The sequence below is a fragment of the Vicugna pacos genome, chromosome 11 (assembly GCF_048564905.1).
Source record: "Vicugna pacos chromosome 11, VicPac4, whole genome shotgun sequence".
Lineage (NCBI taxonomy): Eukaryota > Metazoa > Chordata > Mammalia > Artiodactyla > Camelidae > Vicugna > Vicugna pacos.
Window position 1 is genome coordinate 101,715,324 of NC_132997.1, and position 26,621 is coordinate 101,741,944.

Here is a 26,621-nt window from a genome sequence, read left to right on the forward strand (position 1 = left end):
CTTGTCTCCCGGCAGAGTGGACGGCGCAGACGCTGCCCGGCTCCCCCAGGCCAGGGGGCGACATGGGGCAGGGCAGCCAAGCTGCAGGGCTGCTGGGGGCCGGGACTGACCCAGGGCTGCCTGCCTTGGCCCCAAAGCAACGCTAGCTGCCTTTACTCTGTATCAGTGTCTCATGGTTCCTTTTTTCAATGGCAGAATTCTCATTAAAGAACAGTCTAAAATGATGGCTGGACTCCCTGGCAGTGGCGGCTGGTCCAGACCTGACGGCATCACACAGACACGGGGCGGTGCTGAGCTCGCGTCTGCCGCTCTGCCATCCCGTCCACAAGGCTGCCGTAAGCGGCCTCGTCAGAAAGACAGCTGTCCTCTCCACCTACCAGCGGGCCTCCGGAACAAGTCTGCGCTTTCCAAACGGCACCAAGGGGGGAATACTCCCACGGGTCCTCAGGACCTGCCTCCCCCCACATCCCTAGGAGGTCCCCTTCTCCACCCACTCTGATCCTCACCTGCCCCCATCCCTCGTGAAGCCCTCACCACTTCCCCAGAGACCCTGAGGTTCCTAAGCCCAGGGAGGCGGACAGCCGGGCGCTACAGCAGAGGCGACTTCTGACTTCTGGGACACGAGTCAGGGTGACAGAGAGCCCTGGTGGGGGCTCAGTGTTCACCAGGGCAGCTGTTATCAGTGTGCTGGGCGGGGGCGGGGGCAGCTCTGCGGAGGCTGCAGGAGGGCTTGGCCAGAGAACCGTCTCATCCCAGCCCCACACCCTGGGAGCCCCGGGGGACCTGGCTCGGTGCTGTGGAGGCGGACGGCAGCCGGCCTGGAGGTCCCGCCAGAGAGGCCACGGTCACTGTGGGAAACTGTGGCCCAGGAGGCTAGTCATGGCCCATCCTGTCCCCCTAACCTCAAAATGGGCACCGACCCAGCTCTCCCAACTTCCCGGGTGCCCGCACAGCAGCTCGGCGTCTGCCGTGGCTCCTGCTCAAGGACTTACCTCCACAGCCTCTCGGGCGTAGACTTTAATTTTATTTTCAAGTCTTAAGGCTTGTATTTCATACTCCAGACACTCCATTTCAATCAGCTTCCCAGGGTCCTGCAGAACACAGCGGGTGTGAAGGTGCAGAGTTTTAATGAAAGCAACCATGCACATGCGTCAGCTTCAAAGACTGCTTTCAAATATAATCAACGTGCCAGAGATTCAGCAACACATATAATACAAATACACATGAAAAACTTAAATGTTTCCAGAAGATGCAAAGATTTAAATGAGAGAGCTAAAAACAACTTTAAAAAATCTTTTTGAGGAGTAGGGGAAAGATAATTTCACTGGACATTGACTTTTTAAGTAATTAGACCAACTTCAGATAAATGTTCTGTTAAGAATTTTGGCAAAGACTTTCTGTTCCTTCATCCCTGCCAGGGTCAGGCCGGGGGCCCTGCTGGAGGCAGCGGGTGCGGAGCAGCAGGGGCCTGGGGCTTGCTGTCTGGGGCGGGGGGGGGGCGCTGGGGGGGCTGTGCTTGACTTCTCACAAAGCTGCTGGTCCGTTTTCCCCAGGGGCCACAGTTTCCATCCCTCCGCGTGGGGTGCCCGTCCCCCTGGTCCCTGCCCGGGTCTGGGATGGTTGGTCTTTGGTGAGCCGCAACCAGGCGTGTGGCTATGAGACGACAGGTCTCAGGGATTTCTTTCACGCTTCTCCTCTTGACGTTTCTCCCCCAGAAGTTGAATAGTCTTAGCTCTAACGCTTTGGTCTCTGACACAGTTTGAGTTCATTTCTGTCTATGGTGTGAGGTTCAGGCCAATGTTCATTTTTCGCATGTGGTTGTTGCCCTGTCTGGAACCATCGTTCACAAGATGCTCTGTCATTCACTGAATGCCTCTGCACCCATCACAGACCGAGTGGCCCTATGTTTGCAGGTCTGTTTCTGGACTGTCTTCCATCCCCTCGGCCCCTGCGACCCTTCACCCTGTCCTAACCCCAAGGTCTTTCCTTCATGCCCTCAACTCAGGTTGTGCACGTCTTCTGACGTCGTTCTGCTTTTTCAAAGTTGCTTTTAGCTGTTTTAGATCCTTTGCATTTCCATATAAATTTTATGTTCATTTTGCCAATTTCTGAAACATTCCTGCTGGGGTTTTGATGGGGAGCGCGTCGAATCCATTGTTCAGTCTGGAGAAAACTGGCATGTTAATAATATTGAGTCTTTTGATCCGTGTTATTATCTTTGCTTTAAATAACCAGCCATCTTTCAAGGGATTTACAGATTTTCAGTCTGTTCGCTTACGCGGCCCCTCCCTGGCGCTCCGCACCACGCTGTGTGCCCCAGAGTCCCATCTGCTCATCCCCTCCTGCCGGAAGGGCTCCCATTACAGTTTCTTGTAGAGTCAGACTCTTTCAGATTCTGTACATTTTAATAAATACTTGTTTTGCCTCTGATTTTGAAAGGTATCTGCTCTGCGTGCACATTTCTAGGTTGACGGTTTTTTAATGCTAGTATTTCAAGAATGTTGATCTTATGTCTTTTGGTTTGTATGGTTTTCAGCGAAAGGTCTGCTGTCATTCTTTGTTCCCCAGTAATGTCATCTCCCTCCTCTAAAGATCATCAAATTTAGAATTTTGAGCCATTCTTTCTTTTTTTTAAAACATTTTTTTCCTTTTTTTAAGTTATACATTTATCATTTCTCATGCAGGCACTGGGGATTGAGCCCAGGACCTTGTGTACGCTAAACACACTCCCTACCACTGAGCTCCCTTGAGACATTATTTCCTAAAATGTTCTTTCTGCTCCCTCCTTTCTCCTCTCTCCTTCAGGGACTCCAATGACACGTATATTAGTCTGCTTGAAGCTGTCCCCAGCTCACTGAAGCTCTGTATACTCCTAGTGTTTCTCCATTGTCTAATTTTGGAGTTTGTAAATGGCTGATTTTTTTTTCTGAAATGTCTACTCTGCTTTATTTTTATGTAAAAATTTTAATTGAGGTATAATTGACAAAAAAGTGTAAATCTGAAGTGTAAATGTGTGAAGTATACACATCGTGAAACGGTTCCCATAATCAAACACATTAATACCATCACCCCACATTGTGCCTGCTTCTTCCTTCTGGTGAGAATGTTTAAGATCTGCTGTCTTACCAAATTTCAAGTACATGACCCTGTACTATTAACCACAGTCACCAAACTGTACATTAGCTCCTCAGAACCTACTCATCTTAAAACCAAAAGTTTATGACTTCTGATCAACCTCTCCCCACTCCCTGCGCCCTCTGGCCCTGGCGGCCACCACTGTTCTGCTCTGTTTCTCTCTCTGGCTTCTTTCACTGAGCATAATGCTTTCCATATTCATTCATGTTGTTGCCAAGAGCAAAGTGTCCCTCTTTCTCATGGCTGAACACCACTGTCTTTCGAGGCAGTGGGTGTCTCCTTGGCTGGGTAGAAGCTTTCTAGTTTGGTGTAGTCCTACTTGTTTGTTTTTGCTTTTGTTGTCATATTCAAAAAATCATCGCCCAGACCACTGTCAGTAAGCTTTTCCCCTATGTGTTCTTCCAGGAGTTTTGCGGTTTCAGGTCGTAGAGTCTTAATCCACTGCAAGTCAACGTCTGTGAGTAGCGCAGAGGAGGGGTGCAGTTTCATCCACCTGCACGTGGATGTTAGTCTTCCCAGACGCATCCCTTCTTCTGCTTGGTCAAGTCGGCTAATGATGCTTTGTTGCATTTTTCATTTTGTTCACTGTATTCTTCACCCCCAGAATTTCTACTTGGTTCTTTTTTATTATTTATTTCTCTGTTAGCTTTCTCATTCTGTTCACATTTGGTTTCCTGATTTCATAGAGCTGTGTATCTGTGTTATCTTGTAGCTCACTGAGCTTCCTTAAAGCAATTACGTGGAATTCTTTGGCAAGATCTCCATTTCTTTGGAGTAGCTTACGAAAACTTGTGCTCCTTTGGTGGTGTCATGTTTCCTCGAGTTTTTGTGTTTCTTGTGCTGATGTCTGTGTATCTGATGAAGCAGCCACCTCTTCCGGTCTGGTTTCAGTGGGGAAGACCTTCCCCTGTGGGTGGGTGCCAGGGTGCCAGCTGGGTGGGGTGTGGCAGCTGTGGCCCTAGGCAGGGGTTTGGGCTCAGTCTCCATGCAGCTCCATCAGTGGAGGTCTTCATTAGCCGAGATCGCGGGGCTCCTCAACAGCCAAGGCTGGTTTCTGTAGCGGTAGCGAGGTCTGCTGGGACCTCTGGTCCAGATGAAGGCTGCTGGGCCTCGTGATCACCCCCTCCCACGGGTATGTCACGGCCGTGGGGATCTCTCCTGGCATAAAGCAAGCCTGCGGGCACCTGAGCCCTGGCGTCTGAAGCGCAGGCAGTCATGGAGCAGCCGCAGGGCCGAGGAGCTGGGTGTGGGCGCTTGCAGAGCAACAGCAGCTGTGGGATCCTGGGCGCCGGCTGGCACAGTGGGATGCAGAGTGTGACATGGGTGTGTGCCAAGAGGACACAAGGGCAGGGTCTAGGCCTGCTCTTCTTTGAATTCCACCCAGGGACCATCTCAGCCCCGTGCGGCCTCTGAAGGTTGTCCCTCGTGTTCTTCCAGGCGGTCCCGCTCACGTGGCGCAGTTCAGGCCTGCCGGGGCCTCTTCCCCGTGAGCTGCGGCTGCCCTGCACGCCCGGCTCCCAGCTCTGCCCCGAGTTCAGGCAGAGCAGCAGGCCCCCCGCGCCTTCCTGTCTGCTGAGTCCGCACGCTCTCCTAGCAGTAAGCTGGGTGTCGCACCCGACTTGTTCCCTACTTCTCGGTTTTCACTTTCCATCACTATCTGTTGTTCAGTGTCTTGAAAAGTATCGTTTCATGCATTTTGTTTGTTTTCCGGTCATCCCAGGCTTGAGGGTGAACGTGGTCCCTTCTACTCTCGGCCAGGAGCACACGTCCATTTACCTTCTCACTGCGCCACTTTCATATTATCCCCCGCTTTGAGAAAAGGGTCACTTATTTCTGAACGAGCATATTTCACTCCATGTTTGCTTTTGCTTTATTTTTGTTCAGCATTCCAGATATTACCAGTCAGTGTTGGAAACCTAACTCTGCCTCACGGGCATTTTTTTTCCTGATTACACCTCTTCCTTCTGGATTGATGTCTCTCCACACTGATCCACTGGGAGTGACTGGCCCTTGGACTTCCCCACCATGTGGCCATCAGGCAGGGACACTCGACAAGGAGACAGCTGGCAAACCCTGAACCCCTAGGCACAGCCACTTTGAAGGGACTGTGATGACCTTAACGTGCCCATTCTGTTCAACACATACTTGCTGAGCACCGCGCCAGGCAGTGGGGCCATGACAGTGACAGACCAGACGGTCTCTCCTAGGAGAACCAACAGTAAACAAGCAGAACAACATTATCAGCCGTAAAGAAAGAGGGTCAAGACGTGGCCATAAAGGGGGTCAAGACGTGGTCATTAACTAGCAACCGGCCAGGAAGATACATTTCACCAGGAACAATTCCAAACCCAGAAGAAGCAAGGTACGAGAAGAAATGGCAGATGTGCGGAGTAAGACCTGGGATAGCCATGCCTGTAGAGAGACTGGGAACACTTCTCACAGAAATCAACAGAGCGACACAAAACTGAGTGAGGACGTAAAAACCTGAACCAAGAGACACTGAAGTGCCATTTAACGAATACACACAGAACCCTTCACTTCAAAGATAAAAACGTCCTCTTCAAGTATGCACAGAATGTTTCCAGAATCTAAGACCGGTAAATACTGACTGGATCAGGATGGACCAGCGAGGGAGGTGAGCTCAGAGGTGCAGCTCACTGAACTCTCTGCATTCGAGTTTAAAAAGCTTCAGTGAAAAACAACTGGAGCTAGCTGCTTCCACAGACACCAAAGACAGGCTATCCCAGCGCCAGACCATGACACCAGGGTGGGCAGCGAGGCCAGGGCGACGTGACACCAGCCGCAGGAGGTCATTTCCTGTGGGTGGCCCCAGGGGAGGTGACATCTGAGCTGGGGCCGGAGGCTGGGCAGGGACCCGTGGGGTGAAGAGCCGGGGGTGTGTCCTTAACACCAGGCTGGTGGGAGCCCCAGGCCTCTGCGCAAGCCTCCTTCGGGGGCCCGCAGGCGGCTGCGATGGGGGGTCACCGGGCAACATGCAAAGCTGCATCTCCTACAGCGACCAGGGGAGGAGGTCTCGTCACCGCTGCCGTTTTTAGAGGGAAAACTGGGCTCCGAGGGCCATCGCCCAGCTGGGCAGCAGCGGAGGCAGCTGGGACTCCCATGCAAGTCTGGGCCACAGGGTCAGGGAACCAGAAGCGGGGAAGGGCTCCACGAAGCGCTCCCCAGCCTGTGCGCACCGTCCGCTCCCCGGGCCAGGGCTGCCCGGGCCCAGAGCCTGCCGGAGCAGCCCGACCACGGCCCAGCCAGCCGCTCCCGCCCCACCGCTGGCTGTGCGGGGCCGCGCTGTGGGCCCCGGAGCGGCAGGGGTGGCGAACGCGCCACCTCCCAGCCACGGCGTCCGTCCCACGCCGTGTCCCGCGTCCCGAACGCTCACGTGCTCCTGGAGACTCTGGGTGGGAATACAAAGTCCCTTTGGAGGGCAGCACTGTGACGTGTGCTGAACACCTTAGAAGTGAGGATTCCCGAGGAATCCTGCCTGTGAGCTCCCCGCAGGGGCCAAGGCGGGGAGGGGCCCTACCAGCAGCAGCAGCACGGGCCAGGCCCGCGGTGAGGGCTCCCGGCGCCCTGCCCCTTGGCCCAGGCCGCAGCGAGCAGGCGAGGCGCCTCCACAGTCACTGACCACTTACTTTGCTGTCCATTTTCTTCAAGTCTGAGAGGCAGTGAGACGCGACCTCCTCACATTTCAAGATCAGGGAAAGATGAGCTAATTCAAAAAGCAAAAGAATTCTGGAAACAAACAAAACAGCATTGGGTCAACGGTGTGATAAGAAGCATCTCCCGGTCAGAAAAAGCGTCCAGCCGCCCCTCGGGCAGAGGCAGGAGCCGCCAGGCCGTCCTCCACCCCCAGCCGACACAGGACTGCGGGGAAGCCCCGACCTCGGGCCGGTGCAGGGGCGGGGGGGTGCCAGGAGCCGAAGCGGCACCGAGGGACCAGCCCTGCATCTCGCGACCTGACGCCGGCGCCTCCTTCCCCACGACAACCGCGGTCACCAGCCGGGCCTTAGTGGAATCAAGTCTGACACCAACACCTGTTCAGAAGTGAGAGGGCCCGTGACGCCGAAGGAACTTTGCAGAAGAACGGAGTCGGAGCACAAACTGCCGGACTCCAGGGCTTAACACAGAACCACAGAACCCAAGGCCCTGATGGGAGGCTGGCCGGGCTCCTCAGCCTGGGCACGCTGACGACCTGGAGGAGGCCATTCTGCGCAGGGTGGGCAGACCCACAAGCGCCAACAGTGGCCCCGGACACGCCAGCCTCTCCAGGGGGCAAGCTGTCGCCTCCCTGCCCTTTCCCAGGTGGGGGTCTGGTCTCACTGGGGCAGAACCACACTGACCGCATATTGTCAGCTCTTCTTAGGCATGCAGCCCTGCCCCGCCCCCTCTGGGTGACTGAGTTGTTTAAAAACTCCGCAAAAGAAATGACTGGGAAATTAATGGAAGGAAACAAAACTGCAAAAAAACATTCCACATCACCTGCAGGCGGAGGACTCCGGCAGAATGAGGTGGCAGGACACACGGCCTGCTGTGTGCTTAGCTGGCTCAGGCCACACAGGTCTGTCCCCAGAGTCACTTCTGGAACCCCAGCCGGGGCTGCTGGAGATGGAGGCCCGCGCGGCCTGCTCCCAGTTAGAACAGGTCAGAGACTCTGAAGGCAGAACTGAGGCTCCGCCCAGGACAGCACACCTGCCCACACGCGCCGTCTGTGTGTGTCCTGCACCCGGAGCGCTGTGACCCACCCGTGACCCCCCTCCCCCACCACCTGGAAACCCTGTTAGGAGCCTAGTTGTACGATATTTCATGATGCAGGAAGACGTCCACAGTGTTTGTGGAAAAAGCAGGTTAAAAACTGTGATAATAATTTTGAAAATACATGTTGATGTCATTTTTCAAACTTTCTACAATAAGTACATACTACATTTGAAAGGAGAAAAAATGATGAAAGTCATTTAAAAAATATGTATATGTGCAACCCCTGGTCCACGAAATCCGCATGGAGGAACCCCAGGTGACATAACAGTCAAACATGAGAGATCTTCACATATCCCTGTCACCACCTCAAGTCCCGTGACCTTGCGTCCTGGTGTCACAGTCCATGCCACCCCTCCCCTCTGCTGACTCACTTCTACCCAACAGGAGGCCACCCCCCTGACCAGTCCACAAACAGCTCTGACTCCCCCGAGCCAGTGCCTTGTAGGCTCAGGTAAGTAAGCTGATACCACCCTGGCCCAGCCTCGGAGAGACCACAGCCTGTGACACCTTGGTGGCCGCCGTGCCAGATGCCTACCTCAGGGACACAGCGACATAATCGACACGTGCTGCTTTAAGCCACTCCGTCTGTGGAAACCCCCCCAGTAGCGAAGATCATTAACACACACCCTGTGCAGGTGTCCTGGGGCCGCTGGGACAAGTGACCGCAAACTGGGTGGCTCAAGTAACAAATCTAGAGGCCAGGAGCCTGAATCAGGGAGGGCAGGGCTGCGTGGAGAGGAGGACACGCCTGTCTCATCCAGCTTCCGGTGTGGCCAGCGTCCCTGAGTCCCTGCCAGGCAGCTATGCCCTCCAGTCTCTGCCTCCATCACCACGTGGTCTTCACCCCCACGAGTTTCTGTGTTCCAGATTCCCACCTTTCTTTAAGGACAGAAGTCGCTGGAGAGGGGCCCCCCGAATCTTGTCTGACTGCATTAACTAATTACACCTGCATCGGCACAGGCCCTGTTTCCAAGTAAGGCCACGCTCACAGGCATGAGGGAGTTAGGCTGAGCATGTCTTTTGGGGGACCAAATCCAGCCCACAATACCCCCAAATCAACTATCAAATGACAAACTGAAAAAATATCCAGAACAATTGTTATAGGCAAAGGGCAGAGGTGCTCCATTCGCTAGGAGCACGGAGAAGCCGATGAGGAAATCATTGCAAACTCAGAGGAACAAGGTCCCAGGGAGGCGGTTCAGCAGCCCCAGACAGGGCTGAACAGCACGCTCACTGGCGACGGAGGCTCGCAGATGAGACCAAAGCAGTGAGGCCATTTCAGCCACCACAGCAACAGGTTTTTCTTCCATTCTCTTGAATAAATGCTCATGAAAAAGGGAGAAACAGCTGCTGGCTGGGAAGCAAAGCCGCCACCTTGTGGGGGTGAACATTCTGGATCTTTCTGGTGCCTCTGGCTCAGCCACCAGCGCCTGGGAATCTGACCCAGGACAGAGGATTCAGGGATGCAGAGAACCAAAAAAATGAGCGCTCAGGGAACGTTTGTTCTCACACCTGCGGAAACGCATCTATCCCGAAAGCAGTAAGATGTCGTAATAACTGAAAAGTACTCGTGGTTAGAAGTCAAATCTGACTTCTCAGAGTGTGGCGTGAAGCCGACCTCCCACGGGCTGCAGACGGTGCAAACCTCAGCACAAAAGTGACCAGAGGGAAACACACCAAAACGGCCACGACGGCCGCCCCTCAGCTGGGTGACTACGGCTGCTGCTTAATTCACTGTCGCATTCTCCTGTAGTCACCAGATTTTGTGCACTGATTACACAATATGAAACTGGAAAACCGTGAACACTTACTCTTCCTCTCTGACCGAAGGAGAGCGCTGGTGGTTGTAACAACGTAAACGTGCACAGGCCTCCCTCAGAACTGTGGCGCTGTCTTCAGGTAGGTCATTGTTCTCCAGTTTCCTAGGATATAAGTTAGTTTACTCAGACGTAACCAGAAAGTCCTGTCAGATTTAGTCAAACTATCCCAAAAGGAAGCCTCTGAACCTGCGTGCTCTGAACAGAAGGCCTGAAATAAGTGCCTCCTCCCTCCTCTTCGCCCTTCTCCCACACGCCTTCTTACACCTGCCCTGCTCCCTCAGCCAGGCCAGCGCGTTCCTCCCCATCACTAAAGAGGAGCACCAGTCCCTGGGCCAGCAGTCCCACACCCAGAGCCACCTGGAACGGAGGCGGGGCCCTTCCCGTCTCCCGGATCCCCCCAGGCCGGCTCCAGTCTCCCTATGGGGAGCTTCCCGCCCCAGTCACACACACACTGGGGCCTCCTCACATACACACCGGGGTCTCCTCACACACACACCGGGATCTCCTCACACACACACAATGGGGTCTCCTCACACACACACTGGGGTCTCCTCACACACACACCGGGATCTCCTCACACACACACAATGGGGTCTCCTCACACACACACCGGGATCTCCTCACACACACACACACTGGGATCTCCTCACACACACACACACACTGGGGTCACCGCACACACACACAATGGGGTCTTCTCACACACACACACCGGGGTCTCCTCACACACACACACTGGGATCTCCTCACACACACACACCGGGGTCTCCTCACACATACACACCGGGATCTCCTCACACACACACACACACTGGGATCTCCTCACACACACACACACACTGGGGTCACCTCACACACAAACAATGGGGTCTTCTCACACACACACACCGGGGTCTCCTCACACACACACACTGGGATCTCCTCACACACACACACCGGGGTCTCCTCACACATACACACCGGGATCTCCTCACACACACACACACACTGGGATCTCCTCACACACACACACACACTGGGGTCTCCTCACACACACACCGGGATCTCCTCACACACACACACACTGGGGTCTCCTCACACACACACACACTGGGGTCTCCTCATACACACACACTGGGGTCTCCTCACACACACACACCGGGGTCTCCTCACACACACACACACACACACACCGGGGTCTCCTCACACATACACACTGGGATCTCCTCACACACACACACACACACACACACTGGGGTCTCCTCACACACACACACACTGGGGTCTCCTCACACACACACAATGGGGTCTCCTCACACACACACACCGGGGTCTCCTCACACACACACACTGGGATCTCCTCACACACACACACCGGGGTCTCCTCACACACACACACACACACACACCGGGGTCTCCTCACACATACACACTGGGATCTCCACACACACACACACACACACACACACACACACTGGGGTCTCCTCACACACACACACACACACACCGGGGTCTCCTCACACATACACACTGGGATCTCCTCACACACACACACTGGGATCTCCTCATACACACACACACACCGGGGTCTCCTCACACATACACACAGGGATCTCCTCACACACACACGCAATGGGGTCTCCTCACACACACACCGGGATCTCCTCACACACACACACACACACTGGGATCTCCTCACACACACACACACACTGGGGTCTCCTCATACACACACACAATGGGGTTTCCTCACACACACACACACACACTGGGATCTCCTCACACACACACACACTGGGGTCTCCTCACACACACACACTGGGGTCTCCTCACACACACACCGGGATCTCCTCACACACACACACACACACACACTGGGGTCTCCTCACACACACACCCACTGGGGTCTCCTCACACACACACCGGGATCTCCTCACACACACACACACTGGGGTCTCCTCACACACACACCGGGATCTCCTCGCACACACACACACTGGGGTCTCCTCACACACACACAATGGGGTCTCCTCACACACACACACCGGGGTCTCCTCACACATATACACCGGGATCTCCTCACACACACACACACACACACACACCGGATCTCCTCACACACACACACTGGGGTCTCCTCACACACACACACAACCAGGGTCTCCTCACACACACACACTGGGGTCTCCTCATACACACACACACACACACCGGGGTCTCCTCACACATACACACAGGGATCTCCTCACACACACACGCAATGGGGTCTCCTCACACACACACACACACCGGGATCTCCTCACACACACACACACACTGGGGTCTCCTCATACACACACACAATGGGGTCTCCTCACACACACACACACACACTGGGATCTCCTCACACACACACACACTGGGATCTCCTCACACACACACACACACTGGGGTCTCCTCATACACACACACACTGGGGTCTCCTCACACACACACACACAACCAGGGTCTCCTCACACACACACACTGGGGTCTCCTCATACATACACACACACACACCGGGGTCTCCTCACACATACACACAGGGATCTCCTCACACACACACACACACCGGGATCTCCTCACACACACACACTGGGGTCTCCTCACACACACACACACTGGGGTCACCTCACACACACACAATGGGGTCTCCTCACACACACACACCAGGGTCTCCTCACACACACACACACACACCGGGGTCTCCTCACACATACACACTGGGATCTCCTCACACACACACACACACACTGGGGTCTCCTCACACACACACACACACACTGGGGTCTCCTCACACACACACACACACTGGGGTCACCTCACACACACACAATGGGGTCTTCTCACACACACACACCAGGGTCTCCTCACACACACACACTGGGATCTCCTCACACACACACACCGGGGTCTCCTCACACATACACACCGGGATCTCCTCACACACACACACACACACTGGGATCTCCTCACACACACACACAATGGGGTCTCCTCACACACACACACACACCGGGATCTCCTCACACACACACACACTGGGGTCTCCTCACACACACACCGGGATCTCCTCACACACACACACTGGGATCTCCTCACACACACACACACTGGGGTCTCCTCACACACACACACACACACACACACACTGGGATCTCCTCACACACACACACACACTGGGGTCTCCTCACACACACACCGGGATCTCCTCACACACACACACACACACACACTGGGGTCTCCTCACACACACACACACTGGGGTCTCCTCACACACACACCGGGATCTCCTCACACACACACACACTGGGGTCTCCTCAGACACACACCAGCTTCTTCTCACACACACACCGGGATCTCCACCATTCTAATTCCCTGTTGCTGCTGCAGCTGGTCTTTGCTCATGTATAATCCTCTCTCCCGCTCACTCTCACCCCGTCCTGTCAGGGTTTTACCCACAAATGACTTTCTTTTCCCTTAATCTCGTGGTCATATCCCGTGCCGCGTCTGGCAGGGCCGTCTCTCCCCTCCTAGCAGCCACTTTCCGCACTGGCTTTGAAGCTGCGCTCCCTGGTTGGCGGTCTCCCTGGAGCCTCTTATAAAGGGGGGCCCGGCCGAGTCCACCCCACAGCCTCCCCCCGGTGGCGGCACACGCACCCATCGCCCTCGCCAGCCTGGCCACGACCACGGCACCGGGAGAGGACGCTGGGGACACGGAGACTCAGTCAGCACCTGTAACCTAACTCCCGCCCCTCCCGGGCCACTCACGCTTTTAGCGTATTAATGTCGAAAGTGACGGACAGGCTGACGGACGTCCTCTTTTCTTGCTGTAACCAAAGTTCATCCATTAATTCATGTCGGACCTTGAATAGATGGAAAAGAATATTAATTCAGATTTAATTTAAGCAAATAATTAGGTAGAGACTGGATACTTTTTGGCTACTATTTTACAAATATTCCTCCTTTAAAAATAGTGCTTGTAATTAACAAGTTTCTTCTCATTGATTATGCTCCACGTTTAGTTCTTTCATAGATAATTTTAGTTGCTTTCCTAAACATAAAATTACTAGATGATGAATGCTCTCCATACATGCTGTTGTGATTATTTTATAAATTATCTGCTCCCTTTTTTTAATTTGATGCTGTTAAAAAGGGAACATTGAGGGTCACAACAAGGAAAAAGTTTCGGTTTGGATGCGTTCACGCACGTCCGCATCTGTGCGTGTTTCTCTGTCCCGCAGTGGATGGTGTCGGCTGTGTTCGTACAGTTTTCTGAACAATGGCAGTTTACGGCTTCTTTCTTCCTACACTTTTCCGCACTCCAACTCACCATGAGGGCGAACATCTGGTGGTATCTGTGCGGCACGTTCGCCTTTATGAATGGCGCTGCTGCGGCACAAAACTTCACGGCCTCCTCCTTTTTTCCAGCTTCTAGGTAACATTCCAGAAGCTCCCTGGATAATATAGAAATGGTGCATGTTCCACCCTGATGAAATCACTTTCTGCTGCAAATGTCTAATAACCAGGTTATTATACTTTTTTTTTAAGTTTTTATATTTTTTAGTTTTTTTATTTTTAGGTTTTTTGAGGGGGGGTAATTAGGTTTATTTATTTAACTACTTTTTTAATGGAGGTACTGGGGATTGAACCCAGGACCTCGTGCATGTCAAGCATATGCTCCACCACTGAGCTCCACCCTCCTCCTCCATAGTTTCATTATTTTTATGTTTTAGAATCTTCAGCAGGGATCGGCTCACAGGGTCAGGCAGGTGGCGACCGGGGAAGCCACACTCCTGCCAGAGAAGGGAAAGGGGCTGGCTGCACGGTCCTCACCGAGGACATTAAACAACGACCTTGTAAAGAAAGATCATATTACTTATTTTCTATTCAAGTCTCCCAGGCGGCCAGAAAGCAGGTAAGGAAAGCCTGAAGGTTCTGGGTCCTCATCACAGCGTTCATGGGGTCACCGGCCACACACAGCGCTGCCCAAACATGGGGCAAGCCTGACCGGTGCCTTTTGGTCAGCGCACTGGCACGGGGACCCCTGCTGCCACCACTCGCTGTGGCTGCACAGGTCGGGCCGTCCCTGGGGTGAGGCCTGAAGTTGGGTCACCTGGACATGCCCGCCTTCTGGCTGAGCCATACACCTGCTGCTAAAATGTCTATGCCTTCGACAATTTAATGAAATTTTCAAAACCAAGAACCAGGACTACAACACAGGCTCCCCACCATGTTCTGATTAGAAGCGTGTCCTGTGCCAAGGCCCGTCTCGTGGGGGCGCCGTGATGTCATCTGCAGAGTTTAGAGACATCTGTGCACAAGATGCACACAGCCTGATTCCAACCCCAGAGCAGAAAGCAAGGCGCGAGCCCAGGGGAGCGGGGAGGGTGGGTCAGCGTCCGCGAGGGGCGTGGGGACTCACAGCATCAGCTCGGCCCGCCAGTCCTTGTCTTCCTCCTCAATCTGATTCAACACGTTTACAATCTGGGACAGGCTGGGGATCAGATGGTGATGATACCCAGGCTTGAGAAACGGCCTCACCATCTGCCAGTAGAGGACCGATGCGTTGTACACCAGGAAGTAATACCTACGGCACAAGAGGAGGACACCCGAGACTCGCTCAGAAACCAGCCCGTCCCGGGACCCTTCCTAGGGGAATCTGGGGTCCTCTGCACCCAGCAGACGGCAGCAGCCCCACCCACGATGCTCCAGCCCTTGGGGCCAGGTGCAGATGCAGGGGGGATGCAGAGCCCTTCCCAGCGCAGCCCAGCACCCTGCCCCGCTGGGGTTGGTGGCACCAGTTCAGCCCCAGACATGACGACCAGGACATAGGCTCCCGGGTCCAGACTAGAGAGGCTGTCACTATTCAGTCATTCCACAAAGTGATCAACTCCCCATAAAAGCACGCCAATGAGCAAGGCCTCCTTCAGCTCCAATGCGATAGGCAAGAATGGGCAGGTGCAGGGGAAATCAAGGAAGGCTTCCTGGAGGAGGTGACATCCTGTTGAGTCCTGCAAGGTGACTGGGAATCCCCAGGAGAGCAGTTCGGGGAAATAGGTTTGGGCAGGTCCCTGCGCCTGCAAATGAAGTGCAAAGTGATGGGGGGAGGGCTGGGGAGGGAGCAGGGGCACCCTGAGAAGCCGGGCTTTCTCCTGAGAGCTGCAGGAAGCCACCAGAAGAATCTGAGTAAGGGACTCACACGGGCCTCCCCTGCAAGGGGACAAACTCCCTTGCAGGGCCCCAGGCACGTGGGGTGCTGCATCTGACAGAGGAGTGCTGCTAATGAGTGCTGTTCCCCAGGGAGGAGGCAGGACCCAGGGCCCCGGCGGAAAGACAGGCTGCAAGCTCCTCTGTGGGCTTTATTCAGAGCCCCTCTGCTCTGCCGCCAGCCCCCGGGGTCCCTGGTCCCCCATCAGGCAGTCTGCAGGTGTCCCAAGACCCCTGGAGTGCAGCATCGGCCAGGCTCCTCCCCAAGGGTGCCTGCCGCTCGCGCTCCAGGGCTCTAGGGCACGGTCCCCTTGAAACACCCAGTGTCCTGAGAACCTCTGCTCGAGGCTGATCCTTGCCATCCAGACATCTCCGCTGAGGGAGGGACGCGGGCCGGGCCCTGTATCCCCAGCACCTACGACAGGGGCGACCAGAGGTGGCCATCACAGTGGGTGTTGGGAGAACAAATGAATGAACCTAGGGTTTATACATAAATCTCCTTTAAATGTTGTGTCCTATCTAAATAGGTTGTATTAACACCAATTTGTATGCAAACTTATCACTTCCAATAATATTTATTTTTGATGAAGCAGTAAGTAAGTAGATCGCTGTGCTGGAGTTTCAGGGGGGTCACCTGCACAGACAGGAGGCCTTGGGCCTGGCGATCTGCCAGGGGTGGGGGCCACAGCACAGGGAGGGGGCCTGGATACCAAGCCCCTGGAGAGGCCCAGCGTGTGGTCAAAGGAGAGGCTCCCACAGAGGAAGCAGACAGTGGTCACCTGCAGATCACAGAAATCTTTTAACAGAGAGGACGCAGCTGAAGGACAGTGTGTGCACAACCCAGCTGGATGTGTTGTGAGAGACACCAGTGTACAATCACAAATGCGTCAAAACACAAACAACAGCTCAGGGAAATGCACTCAACATCTTGTAGCAGCTCACAGTGGAAAAGAATATGAGACTGAATATATGTATATTCATGTATGACTGAAGCATTGTGCTGTACACCAAAAACTGACACAACCTTGTAAACTGACTATAACTCAAAACACACACACACACACACACACACACACACACACACAAAACAGGAATAGGAAACCCTACCGTCTAAATGGACAGAGCCATGTGGTAATTTCTGGGTCTAAACCTTTCACACGGTCAGTCAGAAGCAGCCGACTCCATTACGCCTACCTCGGTTCTCCTTTTGCGAAGTTGATCGCCTTCATGTACTGAGTCACGCAATTTTCAAATTCCTCCTAAGGCAACATAAAAACACACAGTTAAATCAGATTTGCCACTGAAACGCCAATCATTGCTCATGGTCACTTTCGGGAACATTAGGTGGCCCTGAAGACTGGCCCAGGCTCCGCGTTTGAGCAGTGGGAGTGGAGACCAGGAGCCTACCTCTCCCCCTGGCCACGGGCTTGTCCAGGGCACTAGGATGCCAGGGTCAGGTGTCAGAAGGATGCAGCCAGGCCCCCGCACTCAGGGGGCAGCGCAGATGGGAGACGCTGCGAGTCTCGCTTCACTGAAAGCTAATCTGGGTGACTGACACCCGACGAAAACGTCTTAAGTCTCGTCTAGCCTGACACGATCTCAAAGTGGGGTGACATTTTGAGTGCTGTGGCACAAGATGTGAAATTTTGAGGAGAAGCAAAGCAATTGCAGGGAAAAATACAGTAGGTCAGTTCGATATTCACTTCAGGACAGTGAGCAAGCAAAGTCTGAGAGAGTCAAGGCTGTGCACACGGAGCCGTCGGGAGTCAGACAGACAAATGAGGGGCAACCAGATGAGGCAGAGCCCACCGGGGCCATAGCGTGGGTACCAGCCCGCCGGGACCCGGGTGCGCGCCTCTCTCACCATGTTCTCGGTGGACGTGGGGGCACACAGCTGGGCCCTGCACAGGTGCGCTCGGCCCAGAAACTGTGTGACCGGCCCCTTCACCTTGAAGTACATCTGGACACAGTGCTCGCTCACCTCCCGCTGCCCCATCTGCAGGGGAGCACAGCGCCCACCTGAGAGGCTCGGAGAGACACCTGCCTTCCCACACGCCCAGGGACGGCCGCCAGCCGTGGACCACCCCAGCCCTCTCCACCCTCTGCTTCCAGGGCAAACCAAGAACTCCCAGGGCCCTGGGGTCAAGTACCTTCAGGGCCTGCTCAGCACACAAAACAAACAGGTCGGGGCTGAAGCTTTCTGTGGGGTCAAACTCTGATTTCCCCAGGTTGGCGGACTTAATCAACTGATAAGCCCTCTTGAGGGAGGCGGCATCTGTCAGGACAAGACCCAGGGGGATCTGGTCAGAAAAAGCACCCACTGTGCCACTGGGGAGCAGCGGGACTTCAGGAGGGCCCAGGAGGGGCTGGGGTCAGGCAGGCCCGCCCACGGCTGTGCCCTGGTCTGTGGCCCAGCACCAGCACCCGGCCGGCCTTCGGGGTCGGGGAAGCCAGGGCCAAGGTGCTCCCAGCACGGCCCTGCGGACCCTGCAGGGCACTGGGGTCAAGCTCTAGAAGCAGTGGGAGCTGAATAATTCTTGAGGAGCGGTTTAGAATGACAAAAGCCTTCTTAGAAAGGCGCCTTGGTGTGCCTTGGTCAGGCAAACCCAGGAAGTGCTGGCTTCAAGGGGCCACTGGATCAGGCCAGGCAGGGGTCAGCAGGGGGCAGAGGGGTCCTGGTGGGTCTGAGGGCCTCCCCAGGATCACGGTCCGACAGCTCGGACCCTCCTCTGGTCGGGACGTGCGCGGGCCTAGAGGACAGGGTAGCGGAGGTCCCGGGGCCTGGGGGGGGAGGGGGAGGGTCACGCAGGCCGGTCCGGGCCTCCCCAGGGGCTGGGGTCGTGGCCCGGCTCGGGGGTCCCCAGGGACGGGGGGCGGGCGGTCCCCGGCCTCCTCCGCCCACCCTGCTGGCTCTCGGCGCGGGCCAGCTCCTGCGTGATGACCAGGTCCATGGCGCCGTCCAAGGTCCCCGCTGCCCACCGTCCGTTGGCCTTCAGGCGTCGGGACCAGCGGTTGCCTAGCGACGGACAGGGACGCGGACCGGCCCTACGGGTCGGCGGCGGGCCCAGACTTGTCGGGAGGCGAACGCCCCAAGGGCCCCACCGCGCGCCCTCAGCGCGGAGAGGCTACGGGGCGGGGACGCCCACCAGGCGGGCGGCGCGGCCTCTGCCCCGCCCCCTGACGAGGCTGCACCCCGGAGCTGCCCCGGGTTATGCACTGAGCTCTGGTCCTGGGTCCCTGCGGGTGCAGCATGCCCCCGCATGCCAGCCCTGGCCCTCGGCTGATGCCCCTCGCGGTCTCCCAGGAAGCGGTCCTGCGTTCCTTGGCTCTCTCATTCATGTATCCTGCAAGCGCTATTCGCCCCCTGCCGCTGGCCGGGGCTGAGCAGGGCGGGACCGGCAGCGGAGTGGCGGGACCGGCAGCGGGGTGGCCGGGCCGCCCCCGCGGGGAGAGGACATCACTCAAACACAGCACTGTGTGCCTGGGGTGCCACCGGGGGAAGCACAGGGAGTCTGGCAGCTGGTACAGGGGCTGGTCCCGAGTTGGGGTGTTGGGGAGAGGGCTCCAAGGGCAGGACAGGTGGGCTGAGGTCTGAAAGAGAAGGGAGGGGCTGCACAGAGAAGTAGGGGAGAGGACTGGAGAGAGGGACGTCTGCCAAGGCCGGAGGGGTCAGCTGGGGCAGAGCGCTGCGGCTGGGGGGCAGGCAGGAGTTCCCCTTCCTACTGCTTTAAACGATGGGTGTGGGCGAGTCTGAGCAGCTCTGTGGGTGCCAGGTGAAGACTGGCTTGGGGAGGCTGAGGGTGCCGAGCATCGCGGGGTCAGCGAGCAGGGAGGCTGCCGGCTGGCTCACATGGTGAGGGCAGGAAGGGAGAGCGGGTCTGGGTGATGGGTGTGGGGCCAGGGAGGGCCAGGGGGTGGATGGCACAGGGTCTCTACACCCACAGGGATGGCTGGGCTGTGGCCCACATGGGAACTCCGGGAGAGGACCACGGTGGAGGGCTCAGGAGAACACCGGGCATCCTGTCTGGGACACACGGGGCCCTGCGGTACTTACAGCCAATGTTTGTAGGTGGCGTCTGAGCTGACAGAGAAGGTCCGGGCTGGAGGTGCAGGCCTGTGAACAGGTGTGCAGAAGTGATGGAGTGTGGGTGGGGGGAGAGACAGCCTCCGAGACCCGAGCCAAGGGCAGAAGGGAGAGTGCTGGGGAGACAGAGGGGGATGGGGGAGACGACCGCCGGCAGCTGCGCAGGGCTGTGTCCAGAAGCCCAGGGAAGGGCGTTTGGAAGGGGAGAGAGGCACCAGCAGCAGGTCAGGTGCGGCCCAGAGGGCAGCGAGGGCGCACTGAGAAACCGCTGTTGGCTAATCACAGGGAGGCATGGAGGCATCGTGACTCGGGAGTAACCTTCTCTAAGTGGCAGGGGGTGGGGGTGGTGCTGGACGAGGCGGAGGGAGGGCGGGAGGGAGGGAGAAGAGGTGGGGAGAAAGACTTGGATCTGTTACTTAAGAAGTCTGGCTCTTAATGGGGAGGAAAGAGACTGGCGGGGGTGGGGGGCTGGGGGGTTGTAAATAACGTAAGGTCTTTGGTATCTGGGAGGGGCTTTTCAAAGGTATAAGACAATTAAGCACTTTTCAAGCTGATGCCTCTTTATTTGCAAACGGAATGATCCTGTTTGTAGAAACAAACCCTGTGGCATCTACAAAAATTCTGCAACTACTAGTAAGTGAATTTAGCAAGGAGCGGGATTCATCAACACATGAATATCAATTGTGTCGGTTCATACTGGCAGCCACAGAGAAGGGCGGAGACACACCATTTAAAAAAGCATCAGAACCAAACTACTTTGGGATGAATTTGACAAAAGATGTGTCAGTGCTGCTACACTGAACACTACGAAACTTCGCTGCAGAAACGACAGAAGACCCACGTGAAGGGAAAGGTGTGCCGAGCCCACAAACTAGAACTCACCTATGACACGGCCCTTCTCCCCAGCTTCATCTTTCCACTCCGTGCAACGTCAGTCGGCACTTTTCTGGAAATCAATGGCCAATTCTAAAATTTGTATGGGAACACAAAGGGCCTAGAACGGCCAAGATAATCTCAAGGAAGCAGAACAAAGTTGGAGGATGTGCGCTGCTGGATGTTGAGACGTGCTGTGCCGCTGCAGAATTTTGGACAGCACGGCGTCGTGAGAGACGGATGACCAGAGCAGTCGGGCAGAAGAGAGTTCAGAGCCGGGTCCACGTGGGTACGGTCCACTGATTTTGACAGACGTGCCACTTCAATGGGGAAAAGGAAAGTCTTTTCAATGGGTGATATCAGAGCAGCTGGACAGTGAAGAACCTGGAGCCCTAGTCACACCACGTGCAGAACTAACCCGAGATGGATGGTAGACTTACAAAGTAAAATTCAAATATGTGCAGCTTCTTGAGTAACAAAATACTTCACTGGACAGACAAGCAGACAGAAGCTTGGAGCAGACGGAATTTTCTTGGGTGGGGAATAAGAAGTGGCGTAAAGGGGGAAGAGATGAAGCTATCCCCGTCAAAGTGAAACCTCTGCTCTTTGAAAGCTGTTGTTAAGAAAATGAAAAGTCAAGCTGCCAACCTGTTGCAAATAGTCACAGTAATTACGTCCAACAAAGGCCACGCGTCCAGGTTGCAGGAAGAAGCACTCGTGTGAGGGTGTTCTCAGCGGCTCTATTCTGAACCGCCCCAAGTGGAAGCAGCCCAGGCATCCAGCAGTGGACAGGCGTGGCTGGGTCCCAACGGCCACGACTCAGCAGCGAAGCAGTGTGAACCAGCCACACGATGCCAGGATGGGTGGCTCGGGGCGTCGATGAGCAAAAAAAACAGGTGTAAAGGCCGCCTGCGGGACCCTGTTTCCAGGCAATTCTAGGACACCCAGTGAGGGGCAGGAGCTCACGGGGAAGAGGCAATGGACAAGGTCCAGGCTTGACTGGAGTGTCAGGCACGTGGTCATGCGTATACATTTTTCAGAACCCAGTGAAGTGGGCGTTTAAAGTGGAAGCATCTTTCACTGCACTGACAGCCAGGCCAGACTGAATGGTCAGCCAGGGGCCACAGGCTGACATGAGCTCCCACTCAGAGAGCTGGGGGTCCTGCGCCAGGTAGGTGGACGGGGACCAGAGGTCAGGGGCGGGCGCTTTGCCCAGGAAGCTGAGGGAGACCAGGTGGTCTCCGGGGAATTGGGTGTAGGAGGGGAGTGGGTGACAAGAGGCTCTGTGGGCAGAGCCAAGGCTCTGGGGTTGGGGGCTGTGACCGACCCCTGAGTGGCACCCCTGTCCCAAAGAGACTCCCGCAGGGCGCTGCTGCTTGTGTCCAGGATAAGAGAAGGTCCCCTGGGGGCCCCTGTGGGTGGGAGGCTGAAGGAACAGGGCAAGGTCAGTGCAGGATTCGGGCAGAGTGCCCGCACGCTGGACACGGAGGTCACCAGGAGAGCTGGTGGGTGGGGAGAAAGCGGGGGTCGCGTTGCCCTGGGCCAGGCCGGGCCCCCATGATGTGAGGAGGCGCACTGGGCCAGGGGCCCCAAGGGCAGGACGGCTGTGAGACAGCACCAGGCGGTGGCGGGGGGCGGGGCTGGGGGGCTCGGGGGCGTGGCCAGAAGAGCCCAGTAGGTCAGACTGAGAGCAGGAGAGCCCCGTGGGCAGTTTTCTTTTTTTTTTTTTGGTTTAACTTTTAATTAATTAATTTATTTTATTAATAGATTCTATTTTTTAGAGCAGTTTCAGGTTCACAGCAGAATTGAGCAGAAAATAGAGAGTTCGCCATAGCCCTCCCCACCCACACGTACATACCCCTCTACCCTCAGCCTCCCTCATCAGGGTGGCGCCTGTGGTACAATCGATGAACCAACACGGACACATTACCATCAACCACAGTCCACAGTTTACACGCGGGTTCACGCTAGATGTTGTGCGTTCTGTGGGCTTTGACAAATGCATACTGACATGCAGCCACCACTACAGCATCACACGGAATAACTTCATCGCCCTAAAAATCCCTGTGCTCCATCTGTTCATCCTCCCTCCCTCCCTCTCCCCGAACCCCTGGAAACCACGATCTTTTTATTGGCCTGTAGCTGTGCCTTTTCTAGAATGCCATTTGGTTGGAATTGTGCAGTTTGTAGCCTTTTCAGACTGGCTCCTTTCGTTTAGTAGTGTGTCTTTTAAGTCCCTTCCATGTCTTTCATGGCTTGATAGATCTTTTTTTTTTTTTACTGCACATATACTTTTAAATTTGCATGTATGTACTGTTCATTGTTTCTAAGAACGTTTAGAGGTTTAGCTTTTTAAACTTACCTAGTTATCAAAGGAATAAAGCCAACCACAAACTAAAAATTAATTCAAAAAATACATACACCCTGCTATTAACAGCAACATTATTTATAACTGCCAAGACATGGAAGCACCCCAAGTGCACATCAATAGTGGAGTAGATAATGGAGATGCAGCATACATACACGTAATGGAATAGAGCTCACCCATAAGAAGGAAGGATATTTTGCCATTTGCAGCCCTTCATTCACTTTTTTTCACTTCAAAAACCAGAATTTTGTAACTGGCATAAACATTTCCATTATATCAAAAAAAAACCAAATGCCTAGAAATAAACTTAACCAAGGAGGTTACCTGTACTCTGAAAACCGAAATGACAGAAAGAAATGGAAAGATTTCTTGTGCTCTTGGACTGGAAGAATCAACACTATCACAACGGCCACACACCCCAAAGCAACCCACAGACCCAACGCAACCCCCGTCAAAATACTCACGACATTCCTCACAGAACTAGACCAAACAATTCCAGAATTTATAAGGAACCACAGAAGACCCCCAACAGCCGAAGCAGTCTTTTATAGGTCTCTCTCTTTTTTTCTTTTCTTTTTGTTCTTTTCTATGGTTTGATGACTACAGAAGGTCCTTTAACATTTGTTGTAAAGCTGGCTTGGAGGAGCTGAAATCGTTTAGCTTTTGTTTATCTGTGAAGCTTTTGATTCCTCCATCAATCTGAGCGAGAGCCTTGCTGGACAGAGTGTTCTTGGTTGGAAGTTTTTCCCTTTCATCACTTGAAGTATATCTTGCCACCCTCTTCTGGCCTGTAGAGTTTCTGCTGAAAGATCAGCTGATAACCTACGGGAATTCCCTTGTGTGTTATTTGTTGCTTTTCTCCTGCTAATTTTAATATTTTCTCCTTATCCTTAATTGTTGTCAGTTTGATGGCTGTGTGCCTTGGTGTGCTCCTCTCTGGGTTGGTCCTGTGTGGAACTCGGTGCTTCCTGGACTTGGATGACTGTTTCCTTTCCCAGGCTGGGGACGTTTTCAGTGATTATCTCTCCAAAAATGTTCTCAGGTCCCTTGTCTCTTCTCTTTCTGGGACCCCTACGATGCGAATATTAGCGTGCCTCATGTTGTCTCAGCGTTCTCTTAAACGATCCGTGTTTCTTTTCTTTCTTTTTTCTGCTCTGCAGCAGTGATTTCCACTCATCTGTCTTCCAGCTCACTGATCCCTCCTTCTGCCTCACTTAGTCTGTTCTTGGTTCCTTCTAGTGTGTTATTCATTTCAGTGGTTTTATTCTTCAGCTCTGTGTAGGTGTTCTTTACATTTTCCAACTCTTTGCTAAAAACTTCACTCTGTGCATCTATACTCCTCTTGAGTTCTCTGAACGTCTTTGACAACATTACTTCAAACTCTTTCTCAGATAAACTGCCTATCTCCTCATCACTTCTCTCTTCTTCTGGGACTTCATCTTGTGCCTTGGCCTCATATTGCCTGTCTTTCTATTTGTATTTTTAGGCAGGTCAGTTACGTTTCTTGACCTTGGAGAGGTGGCCCTCTGTGGGAGACGTCCTGTGTGTCCCAGCCGTGCACTCCTCTCTTGTCACCCAAGGGCCAGGGCCCAGCAGGTCCTAATGCAGTCTGGCCTGTGTTTGTGGGTTGGTGTTTTCTTATTTCTGGTACCTGCCCCTGGTGGAGGAGGCTGGACTAGAGGCTTATGCAGGGTTCCTGGCAGGAGGAGCCAGTGCCTGCCCACTGCTGCGTGAAGCTTGGTCCTGGGCCTCGGGTGGGTAGGTCCTGTCTAGAGGCCTTCGTGGCTCAGGAAGTCTGCTAAGGGGTGGGGCTGTGTTTCCACCCTGCATGTTGTTTGGCTTGAGGCTTCCCTGCAGGCTGTCGGTGTGGGCAGTTTTAAGGTCGGTAGCTGAGGCGGGGCAGAAGCATCTCTCCTTCACCTTGCCTCCCAGGCTTTAGGGTGATCTTTTCTTACTCTCTTCTCCTCTGCTTCCTCAGGAACAGACCCCAATTTTTGGCAGGCACAAGACTTCCCCAGTTCCCACCCCCATCGTAGCCAGTGTGGCCAAGTGACCCAGTTCTGGTCACTGTGAAACAGCCTTAGGGGAGTGTTCTCAAAGGAAGAGCAACCCCTTCTTTAGTCCTTCCTTTCCTCTGCTGGTGGAAGAGTGGCTATGAAGACTGGAGCTTGAGCAGCCATTTTGTGCTGTGAGGAGGAAACCTCTGTGCTGGGATGAAGGAGCCTGGGTCCCCTTGTGTGGGCAGCTGCTCGGTCCTGGGTGGCCTCATGTGAGAAAGAAGTAGACTTCTCTCTTGTGAAATACACAGCTGCTTAGTGTTTCCTGGGACGCTCCCAACCACTGTCCTCACCAGGGCATTAGCTTTGAAGGTCAAGAGGGAAACGCAGAGAAACAAGCAGTGGGAGGGAGGGGCAGATGCCTGACACGTTCTCTGCCCAGTGTCTGCCGAGTGTCCGAGCTTCCTTAGGTGAGATGTAGCACCCAGCGTGTGATGAAGCACGGACCACGTGCGTGTGTGACGAGAGGTGTTCTGCCCGGGCATCGTCGTGGGACCTGGACTGCACTTTCCCTCGGGGTCCAGAATCTGCATCGTCTTGAAGAGAGGCTCAAGTCCGTGTCTGGTCAGCCCACTGTCAGCTCTCACAGAGGGCTCCCAAACATGTCTCTGTTAATCCAGAAAGGCAGTGGCACCGTGCACACAGAAGTTATAAAATATTTATTCCCACGAAGGAAGCATCTCGCCAACATTGTGCAGTAAGAGACTTTAAATCCTAGGGCATTAAATATGAAAACTCGCGTTCCCAGTTCTACGGCAGCCCTAGTATTAAGGGTGGAAAACACAGTTATTTTTTGCTGGATGCTATTATTTCATTTGGCAAAGACAGTTTGTGTCGGGCCCAGCCTGCACTTTGCTTGTTTTGCCCAGGAATCAAGTTGGAAGTTGTGGGGAGCCAAGCGTTTTCCCCCTGAAATTCTCCTTCCCCTCCCTCCAAACAGCCTGCCTAGTGAGGAGGAGCCGGGAGAGAAGGCCAGGCGCCCGCCCGGCTAGGGCGTGCTGGCCGCGCAGCGGGGCATCACTGCAGGGCGTGGCGCCTTGCCCGCCCCATCGGTTTCCAGACCCACCTGCGCCCCCCTGGAGCCGGAGGCCCCGGCGCGCCCTGCCTGCGGCTGGCGCAGCACCCGGGCCGCCATGTGCCCACACGCAGGCCTGCTGCGTGGTCCATGAGGGTGGGCGAGGGCCGCCGAGGGCTCCCGCAGCAAATGGCCGCGTAATGAAATTTTTCGTAGAAGAGCCTTCGTTTCATCCAGATTGTAATATGGGTGGAGCTGAGCAAAGCAGCGTTTTACCGTTGTTTTCTGGATA

General features: G+C 54.7%; 1 protein-coding gene across 7 annotated transcripts in view; it reads right to left on the reverse strand.

The window, feature by feature from the left end:
• Positions 1-18,917, reverse strand: part of CFAP46 (cilia and flagella associated protein 46) — an 86,969-nt gene extending 68,052 nt beyond the window's left edge. For 6 of the 7 annotated variants that reach the window (XM_072972163.1, XM_072972165.1, XM_072972162.1 and 3 more), the window contains exons 1-10: positions 18,835-18,917; positions 18,083-18,207; positions 17,797-17,928; positions 17,127-17,191; positions 15,148-15,312; positions 14,056-14,179; positions 13,494-13,588; positions 9,717-9,827; positions 6,783-6,882; positions 993-1,091 (exon numbers count right to left, since the gene is read on the reverse strand). In XM_072972163.1, the coding sequence (XP_072828264.1) occupies positions 993-1,091; positions 6,783-6,882; positions 9,717-9,827; positions 13,494-13,588; positions 14,056-14,179; positions 15,148-15,312; positions 17,127-17,191; positions 17,797-17,928; positions 18,083-18,207; positions 18,835-18,883 (1,065 nt within the window). In that variant the 5' untranslated portion in view covers positions 18,884-18,917. The remainder of the gene's footprint in view (positions 1-992; positions 1,092-6,782; positions 6,883-9,716; positions 9,828-13,493; positions 13,589-14,055; positions 14,180-15,147; positions 15,313-17,126; positions 17,192-17,796; positions 17,929-18,082; positions 18,208-18,834) is intronic. The other variant, XM_072972164.1, reaches the window with a different exon arrangement.
• Positions 18,918-26,621: the final 7,704 nt, after the last annotated feature.